Below are 12,835 nucleotides of genomic sequence, written 5' to 3'. Positions count from 1 at the left end.
CTGGCTCAAGATAGATATTTGGGGATAGGACGTGGGCGGAGGACGGAAGCATGAGGCAATGAGAAGAAGTAAAACTGGGAGATGTGCAAAAAAGGAAAGGTTGAGGAACATGTGTTTACCCCCCTCTGCACGGTGAGTCACAGTGAAAAATGAGCACTTCTAATGGCCTCTGTAGGTCCCCTGTGCACACGAGTAGAAATGGAAGAAATGATTGCAGAAATGCGTTTTTATTGAGGGGATGCTGGGATCTCATTAGTGGGAATGGAAGGGGAGGTGAGAAGGGCTGTGTCTGTCAGTCTGTTTGCCCCTAATTGAGGTTGTGAGGAGGGCAAAGGGGTGCAGCAACACTCCCAAATAATCCTCCTCATGACAAATTTACAAGGCCTCATTTTCTACGAGTGCTAGTGAGGGGATTTGAGGGGCTAAGACAGAGAGACAGCAACAAAGGAAAACAGGAAGGGTGAGATAAATCTGCTTGTGAAGCTTACAACAAAAGAACTGTGATAATCTATGTATCTGCATGCACTTAATGTCAGTCCCAGATGCTTTCTCTTAATTGGCCTAATCTGTTCTTCTCATAGTCATTATCAGGCGTTATTTACACAGACTGATGAAAGACTTCTAATTTTTATTCCTTTAGGTGCAACAGTTTTGTTCTATTTCCAGCAGCGCAGCAGTTATGTGGTGTTTTGTATTTTACTTCTCAGAATTCAGGACTGAAAGCATCAACCACCTGTTTGATGATTCAAAACACTAAAATAAACTCAAGTGAATCATCCTGAGATAATTGGTAAAGTGTAAAGTAATTTTAACACAAGGATTGTGGTGGCTCACATAGTGGCTTTGTTATTAAATAGCAACAGAAAAAATGAAACTGCCTCTTTCGTAAACTGTACAGTACATGAATACAAAGCAAATCTAATCATGGAAATTCAACTGTGTAACACCATGACGAATCAGTTTAATTCTGCTCTTTTAATTAACTGTGCAACATTATGCTAATTTATGTTCCAGGCATTTATTATTACGAGGAAATATGACTATTTTTTACTGCCATGGATTCTCTAACATCATCAGTAAAAGTTATTCAGCATTTTTTTTTTAAAGAACAGAGGTTTGTACATGGAAGAGTAGAAAAACATCTCACTCTGCAGCGCTTTCAGCCACATAGCCTTGGCACAAAAAGTATGAGGGGATTACATACATAATGATCACGTGACTGACTGGTAAGCAGTCCGAGTGGCAATTGTAAAAGTAAATGGCCGTGGGCTGGCCATTGCTGCTAGGGTTTTAGGATGATCTGTTAATGTTTAAATCCAAAGCTCCAGCCGTCACTATTATAAAAGTGCAATCAGAAAGAAAATAAATTAATAAATGTGTTGGATAAAGATCATGTATTAACTGTTAGTGACCTCAGATTTCTTGTGAATAATGCAAATTAACTAACCCATTTCATCTGGTCTTTACTTAGGTTTTCTACACTAGTATTGCAACTCTCTTTTGTCTTATCAAAACATTATTATGTCAAACTGAAATTTGAATTGCCATGTTGAGTTGATTAACAAGCACAACACAAACAGAGTTACTACTCCTGTGACTGAATGACTTATAAATTTAAAAAAAAAAAAAAAAATCACCATAGAGAATCAATCCTTTATACATTCTATAAATAGAACACAACTAGATCCAGATTTTTATCTTGTGTGAATTTACTGTTTCTTTGCATGAATATTAAAAATGTTGGTCACACAAAAGCTATTTACTGACATCACCTTGGGTTTCAAATTGTAAAATGTTGTTACTATTTTAATTAATAGACATTTAATAGATCAAACTGTTAATCGATTAATCCAACTAGTATATTTGAAAAATTCTGTATTATTGTGACAAGCTTTATGCAGGTGTACACTTTGTCCCTGCATTTCATCTTTCAGTTTTTTTTCCCTTTCTTTGCAAAGTCGCTGGAGATTTAAAGTATTTACTTGTGACCGAGGTAAAAATAAATACACTTGAACTCATTTTGATCTATGATGCTGGTGCTCTGCTTTGCAAGAACATGAGGACAAAATGCAGAGCAAAAGCACTCACTCTCTGGAGAAGGAAAAAAAAAATGCTCTTTCTGCTTATCTATCACAAATGTTTACACACAGACATACTTCTGATCTATATGGACCTATGACTGCCTCTAGTCTATGAGCTGGTAAACAGTTAAATTACCCAGTGAAGCCAAAAACAATGTGTCACATTGGAGCATAGCTAAGAAAATATATGCTGTCCTAACAAAAATGACTCATTTTTTCAGGTCCAAGACTCATCCCCGGAAAAGAAGACTATGATGTGGGACATGATGTGTTGGAATCTGAACGAAACCATGTATATAAACATTTTGAAAATTCAACAAGTTTTACTTACAATTATTTTACTACTATTATATCAAAATATTACAAAAAAAAAAAAAATCCCACAAACACAACTACCTAACCTATTAAATAGGTCCTATTTTCTGGATTGCCCGCAGCATCAATGCATACATGTTTTGTGCATAAAAGCAAATGGAAATTAATTACTATTTGCTGTTTGTGTTTAAAATGCTATAGGCTATAGTTTGGCTTAGGTGCTATTATTGCCTGAGTTTCAGCATCACCAGCTTTTTTATCAACATACTGTAACACCCTGTGGTCACACATGCTTCTCTTCTCCCATCGGATGGACTTATATTACATATTTCAACCCCACCCCTGCAAAACCGGGGCCGCCTGCAGACACCTACTCCATAAACACTATGATTGGTGGTGGAATTGGCTGCAATCCAAGCACCTGCTAAAATCTTGCCGAGGGCAGCAAATTGGTCAGGGCCCGCTTTGTATTAGTTGTCGATGACAAATATAGAATACATTGTACATAAACAAGTTCACATAATTATAGATATGATGAGATATTTTAACACATTTGACTGAAAGCCATTCTCATAAACACTTGACAAAACAAGAAATATAAACTTGTTTTCAGTTCTGTAATCTTTATATTGAATCATGATTTGAAAACAACACCATAATCGAAAAATCTGAAAGCAGTGATGGAAATTAATATTCTAGATTCACTTGAGGATGAATCTGCATATCTTCAGAATTCATTACCAGGGAACACCTTATTTGTTCAATGTTGTATGACAAATCGATTGACTTTTTTACACCTCCTGAGTATTATTGTTTATTGGTTGTTTTATTTTTTTGAATATAAGTGATGTTTTCATGGATTGCAGATAATGAATGTTGCTTTCAAGGTTTAACTCCAAGTAATCTTTTTTTTTACTTATTTAAAACTGAATTTGATCTTGCCTAAGTGTGAAGTTCGATTGTGCATCAGAGTTTGTACGCACTGCACTGTATCTGTTACAACATACTATTTATATTATGCAACTTTTTGTATGGATGTGAACAGGTCATATTTTCTATACACTTCTTTTATCAATGTATAGTTAAGAAACATTCTCCTCTTTCATAATCATTTCCTTGATTTGTGTCAAAATTATTTTTTCCAAACAGCAACAGGCATTAAATGGCATCAATGAAGGATAGGTTGGATTGCTTAATTCAGTGTTTTCACCAGCACAGTGCCATCAGTCCAATCCAAACCTTTCACAACATCTGCAGCAGCAACTTAAACATGTCTTGCTGCGTGAGGATTATGTCACTTACCATATGGAATGACTGTGGCAAAAATCCAAGGCAGACATGATTTGTCTGAAGAATTTCCTGGCCTCTTTAGGTGTTAACCTGCCTTTCTTCACCAAGTAGTCAAACAGTTCACCACCAGACACATGTTCTAGCACAAGGTACCTGAGAAAGAACATATGGAGACAGGGAAATCAAGTCAGTCAAATAAATAAGAGTAAAATAAGAAGTAGTACAGGAGACAAAAAAAAAAATCTCAAACACACACTAAGAAAGACAATAATTAATTCTACACACTGGAACAAATACCTGCCCTCTCAACAGAGTCCTCTGAAGAAAAGGAAAACCTTAGACCTCAGAGGTCTGTCAGAACTGGAGCCATTATACACAGAAAAAGTATATGCAGAGTGAAGCATGCAAAAAATGTATTACAAATATATGTGAAGGGCTGTGATATCGTTTAAACGCTGATCTCCCATGGGATGCATCAGAGGGACAATATACTGTGGATGCATTAACTGCAAAAAGAAGGAACAGTTGTGTGAGAAACTCAGACATAAAGGACTTGGAGCTTGTGAATTCTGCTCAGGTACAGATGTTGTAAGCTTTTGTAAGAGCCTTTGTCTCAGAACTTGGGTTAATCAAGCAAAAGAGACAGGCAGAGAGGCAAAGACAAAGACAATTGAAACTTCTCTTTCCTATACATAAAAGGTACTTGGGACACCATTTTTGCCTGTGTTTATAAATGGAGTAGTAATTGTTTGATGAATACTTCTCCATCCACTTTTTTTTACTTTCACAGAGCATGCACAGACATTGTCTTTGCCATCCCTTCTCATACAACCACTCGTCAGGTAGCCTTTAAGTCTGTGTGGCTGGGCCTCCGGAGGGGCAGTCTGTCATCCTGACTGTATGGCCATGCTCTGGGGCGCCAGGGGACAGGGAGGAGATGAATCTCCACTGACCCAAACCTAAAGCTGCAGCTGTAGGTTGAAAGCCGACAGCGCCCTGCCCCTGCTCCTGTCTCTCCTGCTCATATATCCTGTGATGAAACTCCCTCCATCTTAACTGGGACAAATTGAAATCCAGACTGGTAGTAAAATACTTTTACTCTCTCCCTCTCCCTCTCTCCTCTCTCTCTCTCTCTCTCTCTCTCTCTCTCTCTCTCTCTCTCTCTCTCTTCCCTGGATATGTGGGTCTACATGCATCTATTCAGTGCTATTGATCAACATATGGTGTTTTAAACTGTAACCCTTCCAACCCTAAATCCTTAAAGCCAGAAAAGCTGGCTATGGCAAAACCTCAATAGCTTTGGCAAGTGAAACAAGCAGTTCAAACACAAACAAGTGAGCACACATTACAAAAAAAACCCTGAACGTACTTGAACTGAATGCAGAATTAAAACAGCTTCCTAATTAGTATAACTGTGATTCAAATTCAATTCCTTTATTGCAGTTTGTTCGGTTACTTAATGGTTTAATGGGAGCCTTTTAGAAGGGCACTCCACTGTTTTTACCCCGATCAAAATTGGTTCTCACAAGTATCCAAAGTTTATTGAAGTACAAACTCAATCACTGGTTTACCCCTTTTAACTCCAACATACAGTCTTGCATTCATTGTCATATCTATTAATGATGAGATCAACGCATATGCAACAGCAATGCAAGAAGGCATTGACTACATGAGTAGAAAGATATTTTACCACATTGCTTCCTAATGGTAAGAATAAGTCCTTAAAATACCTTGCCAGCTATAAATCATTGTGTTACCTTTTCAACACTGCAACAAACATCTGTAATAAAAAAGCTGACAGCAACATTATTACAGTCAAGTGTACTCATATGCATTATGGTCTCAGACAATCAAGCCTTTTTACAGAGACCATTTTTCATTCTCAAAGGCATAATTTATATCAACACGGTGATATGGTGGTTCCTTCATTCGCAGCAATGAAATATCCATTAATAAAATATTGGTGGACCATGTATCAAACTCCTTCCGCTTTTCTCTCACCTCTTGTACACACACACACACACACACACACACACACACACACACACACACACACACACACACACCACACACATACCACACACATACCACACACATACCACACACCAGTTTAAACAGCTTGTGGTGGGATCTGTGCCAGCGGCATAATAAATCTTTAAAGCGCTGGGACCGCTGGCTCCAAACATGCTGTATGTCTATCAATTATTGGCTTTCAAGTGGAGATATCTGAGTAAGAATCTCAACCATATTAGGAACAAAATTGCATCACTGATGTGAAGCGCGGTGTGTATTCGAATCACTCGTGATGCAAATGTAAAGCAATTTGTCTTCTGTGACGCTACTACTGACCGTCTGTCAGATGTGATGAAGCAATGGGCACAAAATGTGATTTTAATAATCCAATTATAGGATGAATCATAATATTGTGCTATTCCTAACATCTTAAAAGATGACATGCACAGCACTGCATGTCCAATCCCATTTAGCCTATAAGCTAAAGATGAGAACTAATTGAATTTAGTTGACAAACAGTCCTCTGCAGATCAAGAGGTCTTCTATGAACGACTGATGGATTTGTCAGTCACCACTGTTAAAGTTAGATAATACATTTATGCGTGTCTACATCTGCATGTGCTGCTGCTACAGACTCTCCACAGCGAATGTTTCTTAATGCAATGGTGTTGCCTCTGATAAGTGTGTCATGGTGTTTACATTATGGAGACTTCCTCTTCCTATTAGCAGTCCCCTAGCGTGTGCATCCAAATTTAATGCTTCATGCCAATACTAATGGAGCATCCATCCCTCCATGGCTATTGTTGTTGCCTTGCAATCACAATACACCAGTCCCAACTGCTCTGTGGGCCCAAAAAAAAATGATCTGTGGCATTTGGAAGTCTGTCATGACATCCAAAACAGCACAAGCTTGTAATGATATTTGTGATATACAATTGTATATATACAAACTTACTTTTGTTTTATTTATCATTTAGTACATTTTACATGAATGAAAACTATAATCAAATGCTGATACTTACAAGTATTTTTTATTTTCGTAGACATCGTGTAGCTTTAAAACATGCGGGTGTTCTATGAGCTTCAGAATAGCTATTTCTCGCTCCACCTGTATGAGAGAGGGATAGACAGAGATAGAAGGAGGAAGGAAAGGGAGAGGAAAAAATAATTTTGATTACTGCAACATCAACACAGTTGAATTCCTAAAATTATTCGACACCAATAGTCCTCTTTAACTGTAACCCTGCTCTCACCGGTGCCACACGGTACCAGGGGGATTGATAAAGTCATCCAAAAACAGCCTGTGATGAGGTCTCCCAAATCATTTTTCTGAGGTTACCTGTGAAGGTGACCTTTAGAGGCACCAATCTGTAATAAAAACTTCACACAACCAGCCCAAGGGCTTAAGAGGAATAAGTAAACCAAAGAAGGAAGCTGATTGGCACTTTCTACTGGCAGAAAGGACAGAGATAAGCTCTAACCACACTCTGGTTGGCATTCAGGCCAGTAAGCACTGCTATCTCAAGTGAAAAATAAGGTTTGCTTCAAAAACTGAGGGAAAACAGGTTGCGTTTGTCTTATCTTACACATTCTTTCCCAAAACAAGCCTTGCTGAATCCTTTGCAATCACATTTCATTATTCAGTGGTTTTCTTGAGGTGAACATAAATCTGCTTGTTTAGATAAGAAACATGAAGGAGTATAACCTGTCACAGTCAGACATCGCACATTTGAACATTTCTGTCCATTAAGAGTACAGCATGTGGGTGAACAGGTGTCAAAATGTCCACTCGGGTACATCAACATTGCCCAGAGGAGGCTTTGTTTCCAGCAGTCTGTTGGAGATATTGACTGTACATATAAACACACCACTGTCCCCGAGAAGCAGACAGCTGAGTCTTCACAAGTTCATAAGTTCTTTTTTTGCTTACTGTGCTGCTGCGAGACATGTACAGTGTACTGTAAGACCGGTGAGAGCTAAATTTCACCAAAATTGAGCTGATCACTTTGGATTTGTGTCAGCATCTCCAGAAGTTGTTGTCAGCATTTGCAGCTGGCACTGAAAATCAGCATGGAACCCACTTCAACACAAGCCCCCGCTAATCTTTAGCACCCCGTGCTCCTCTCCTGCTCTCCTTGGGGTTATCTGCTCACCCTTCTCCACCACATTTCTTGTCCATTTTCTCCTCCACCACCCTCTGTGTCTAACTTTGACTGACAAGGATAAAAATGAAAGAACAGTGTGAGTTAAAGGCTCCTCTGTCTCATCTCAATCCCATCAAAGTCATTTTCACGATGTCACTTGCCTGTGACAGCCTTCACGTTGTTTTAATGTCACACTCAGCGAGAGTTTTATGATCACTCATGTGGAATGAAGTCAAAACTCTGATCTGCCAGCTAACTATGTTTTTATTAAACTCCCAAAAGGCTGTTTGCTTGACTGGGCATACAATAAGGTTCCTCACCCTTAATTAGGCCCATGCTCACAATGTTTTAATTTCAGAACAGCCATTAGGTGTCTCTGCCTACTCAGGTGGGTACTATACTTTGACACACCATTCAGAATTATTTTCTGGCAAATAACAATATCCACATCCCCCACTCTTTAGCAAGAGCGCCATGTTGCAAAAGCAGATGATTAAAAACCTGCTGAACCAACACACATTCAACCGCTACAGAGAAATGAAAGAGCGGTTGCTGTTGAGGCTAGAACCAAGGAAAAAGGAACCAGAGAATATAAAGGGTAAAGTGGTTAACTGCATAATTAGCACGAGCACGTAGTATCACTGGCAGAAAAAGCCAGGCTAATCAGGAATAATCCTGCCACTAATGAGGGCTAGCAGCAGCCGTACACCATGCCACTTTCTCACCTGAGGCTAAGGTGTGCTGTTAAGAATGAGCCCGTGGTGGCTCGCCAGCGAGCTGGCGGCAGGACTCCCCGCAAAGAGACTAATGCTAACCCGGACCCAAGGAGAGATGAGCTGTCGAAATGCTACTGAGCCAGCAGCTGCCTTCCTAAGCTTCCTCTAAGCACCTCCTTTTAGTTAATTGAAATGAGAGAAACGAGGCTTAATGTGAAGACTTTACTGTACAACGTCCTGCTTATTGCGAGATTAGCTGTCGATTAACACGCCGATGTAAATCTGCGAAGCAATCCTTGCGCTTTCTAGTAATATACAGTACAACAGTTTCATTAAGTAGCCGACAATTATTAGTTCAAAGATATGATTTGACAAATACACCTAACTTGCTTCCACCTGCAAAATGAGGCACAGTGTTTGTTCTGTTGGTGACTGAGTTATTGCAGGACTAATGCATGCATAACACAAGACAGGTAGAAGACTAACAGTAACTACATTTATCCCCACACAGTGACTAACCGCCCACTCACAGCTAATTAACAGCCTCGCATACGCACATCCAACTTCTCCATAACTTTGTGCTGATGCCAAGTGGCCTTCCTCTGTCTTGGCCTGGCTCCTCCACATGGCACACTCTCTCATTAAGTTTCACATCTGTGAGTGTGGACAGTTCTCTCCAGTTGCCATATCTCCGTGGCACTTCATTAAGCCTTTATTAGCAGGGACTTGGACACTGTTCACTGAGGTCCACACATGCACATGAACAGATGGACGGGTGGTCAGATGAACACACACTTTCTCTTTTTATCTTTCTTGTTGTTTTTTTTTTGGTATTTATTCTCGTCTTTAACTATAACTGGTTTGCAAGTTGAGTAATAAGCAGAAAAAAAAACCCCACTTCATCAGAAACCAGAGGGCGAGTGTAAAGTACGGTGGTTATTGTTGTGGAGTGGACATCATCAGCAGAAGACATTGGAACAAGAGCTTCTTAGTGAACGAGCTGATCGGCAACGCTTCGACCCACGGGGTTTCCTATCAGTGTCATATCCTGCCAGACTAAATGGATCAATTGTGGAACGGAGATGGTGATTCTTGTAGAGGTGTTAACTATAACTGCGGTGGTTACAGCCAAGGAACAGAAATGAAGCTGTGTGGTGACTGATAAAACACAGGAGAAAACCTTTTTTTTTTTTTTTTTATCCCGGAGTTTAATTTTGATGTTGTTGTGTTTAAATTATGTCTGATTTATTACTTGTGAATAGACTGTAATTTACAAGTGCAGATGGTATGTTATATTAAGAAAGTGAAATAAGCCAATGTGAGAGAGAAGGACTGGGACGACTGGAGTTACCTGGGTAAATGAGGCAAAGCTGTATCTGGTACCACTCCAATTTCAGAGGATGAAAGCAAATTTAGCATAGCTCATCAGCTTGCTATTGATTCTTTAAATTACATCCCGAGATCTGAATTACTGAATGGACGAGCAAACAAATGAATAGCGACATCAATAGTTTCATCACCACGGCCAACAGTCCAGTGACAGAAGACAGAGGATTAGCAACAGCCAGACGACAACAACAAAGACGCACAGAGATTAGATTCATGTCACACATGTCACAGAGCGACAGAACAGACAAACCAGCCCAAAATCTCAAAGGGGAAAATATTGAATTACAGGCTCTGTCATCTCTCACTCTCCACTTATTGCACCGCGCACTATTTTTCCCGCTTCTCTCTCTCATGCACGCAGAAGGAAAACACAGACATTTCTGTCACCTCCCCCAGGCAAGTGCGTGGAATGGTCCCTTGATACTGAGATCTGAGGATCAAAGTCAACAGGGCAGCCATGTGTGTCAGATAAAAAAAAAACGGGGGTGGCTATGTTAACATGGAGGTTACGGAGAGAGAGAGAGAGAGACAGAGGATGAAGCATAAGCAATGCAATTCTCTGAAGTGTGTGTGTGTGTGTGTGTGTGTGTGTGTGTGTGTGTGTGTGTGTGTGTGTGTGTGTGTCTCAGCTTGATTACCCCATTCCCTATCCCCCAGGTTTTTGCAACTTCTTTTGTTGTTAATTAACTCAACACATGGAACACCCGTGCACCAAAGTAAGAATAACAAAAGGTAAGGCAATGAGGCAGCAGTTTAAAGGGCCAAAAGCAAGTGACAAAGTACAAAAGAAACCACTCCACCTAGATGGCTTTGTTGTTGGACAAAAATATCTACAAACTTTGACGGCAACAAATTTATTTATACTATAAATACTATTTATACCAATACTACATATTAGTGTCGTCTCAATCTCAGTCTCACAATCACAACACTTAATTGATTCAATTTAAAAAAAAAAAAATGTAATGTATATTTAAGGTTAATCCATTGTATGTAACAGATATGTTAGTATAAAGGGTTATGCTAACTGCTTTATGTTTCTTTGACATCAACATCTTAACAGTTTATCATAACATGTTTTCCAAATGTTTTTTTTAAATACATTTATTTGAAATCAATTAATTTAATTTCATAAAAAATAATTCACTTATTCAGTCTTACTCCACCAGTCATTTAATCCTTGTCCTCCTCAACAAGACAGCAGAGGTCACTTCTTAAAATATCCTTTTCCGAAAAATCATACAGTACATAATTAATTGGTTTTGTTCTATGTCCTAATCTTTATATTTGACATTTAAATGGAGCCCTTTCCATTATTAATGCATCCGTTTCATTTCAACCTAAGTGAAAAAAAAAATACAAAAGTAATATTCAATATAGAATTGCCATGAAAGGTATTTAGTATTACTGGTTTTATTTCTTAATTTGTTTTCAATTGCTTAATTGTTTTAAGTTTCTCTGATTTGATTTAATTTTGTCTGATGTTGTCCAGCACTTTGGTCAACTTATGTTTTGTATAAATGTGCTACATAAATAAACTGTAGTGACTTGACCAGCAGATAAATAGATGATATATGGGTGAAGGAGAGGTACGATGGAGATGGGGTAGACGCCGGTCCAACTGTAAGTGAGCAGAAGGGGAGGAGACAGCACAGCTTGGCTACTGGCTCACAGACAAAACCAGTCAGCTTGTCATCCATTTATACTTGTGACATGTGGACACATTACTACATGATGCACACACACGCCACCGATCACGGCAAGCTACCTCCATCCATCCATATGTCGGTCAGTGAGCCAGTAGGGCAGAATCAGTGTTTTCTGCCAGGGACAGGAGGTAGCCAAGCTGGTGTGTATGCATGCATGTGTATATCCCCGCATGTGTGTGCTTACACATACATGTCAATGGTAAGGAGTTTAGTGGCTGTAAACGGCTATATGTCAGTCTTTGTAACCAGGAGAGAAGGCGATCAGTTTCAAGGGCAAATGCACACAATCTACTCGGAACCGCTTTGTAGGAAGACAGCAGTCACAGAGAGTCAGGTCCCAACTGTATTGTTTGTGCAGGGCATGACCTTTTGATTTAAAATGACATAAATATGTGTTTTTGGGAGAACCTGCTTATCCAAAATTGGTTTAGAAATGTACACACACAAGCTCAGGGCAATGGATTTAACAGTGTTTGGGGAGGTGAGGACTGAGTGCAAAACTGAGTCCCACTGAGAGCAAAACAAATACAAAATAAAATCCTATTTGTATGATTCCATTCCAGTCAAAGTTGTTGATCGAGAGAAAAAGTAATCTCCCCCATTACTTTTATCTGTCTCTGTTTATCGCTTTTCCCTCCACCTTGTGGACCTCACAAATACATAAACGCATGCGCACACACGTAAACACACAGTAAGTCAGTGCAGCAGGTTTTTCTGATAATCACTTTATCAGTCATCCTTTGTGAAGAGGAGGTAAATTCCCTACACGTGGGAGTTTGATCAATGCCACAGTCATGTAAATCGATGTGGACATAGTCTCTGCTAGCTGGCGAGTCCTTATCCTTTATCCATCTCCCAGCCTTTGAAATGGTGCTCATTACCCCTTCCCACCCAAGACCAATTCTGGTATTCCTCCTCCTCTTCATCTTCCTCTCCTCTCCTCATTTATTCTCCGTTTCTCTCATTCCATCTCTCTAATCATGTCCGTGATGTGTCCCTGTGCTGTTGACAGATCCATCAGGCTGACACTTAGACAAGTGGCAGGCCACATCATTTCACACTAACACACATGTCCCTGGATAACCTTGGTCCTAATAGAGTCTAATGGCAGTGGTCCTCCTCACCAGGGGGACAATAGATATAATCATGCACCTCTTCAAATCTACTGCAATGGCTTA

At 39.5% G+C, this 12,835-nt stretch overlaps 1 protein-coding gene across 8 annotated transcripts in view; it reads right to left on the bottom strand.

Annotated features, from left to right (window-relative positions):
- The window catches only part of brsk2a (BR serine/threonine kinase 2a), a 158,890-nt gene that overhangs the window by 43,846 nt on the left and 102,209 nt on the right, over window positions 1–12,835 (bottom strand). For all 8 annotated transcript variants that reach the window (XM_069161968.1, XM_069161971.1, XM_069161969.1 and 5 more), the window contains exons 3-4: window positions 6,722–6,807; window positions 3,699–3,839 (exon numbers count right to left, since the gene is read on the bottom strand). In XM_069161968.1, coding sequence (XP_069018069.1) covers window positions 3,699–3,839; window positions 6,722–6,807 — 227 coding nt within the window. The remainder of the gene's footprint in view (window positions 1–3,698; window positions 3,840–6,721; window positions 6,808–12,835) is intronic.

The sequence above is a fragment of the Embiotoca jacksoni genome, unplaced genomic scaffold (assembly GCF_022577435.1).
Source record: "Embiotoca jacksoni isolate LCO1_2020_lvr unplaced genomic scaffold, fEmbJac1.0.p SCAF_3, whole genome shotgun sequence".
Classification (NCBI taxonomy): Eukaryota; Metazoa; Chordata; class Actinopteri; family Embiotocidae; genus Embiotoca; species Embiotoca jacksoni.
Note: the sequence above shows the minus strand (reverse complement) of the source record. Positions and strands in the feature narration are given on the sequence as shown.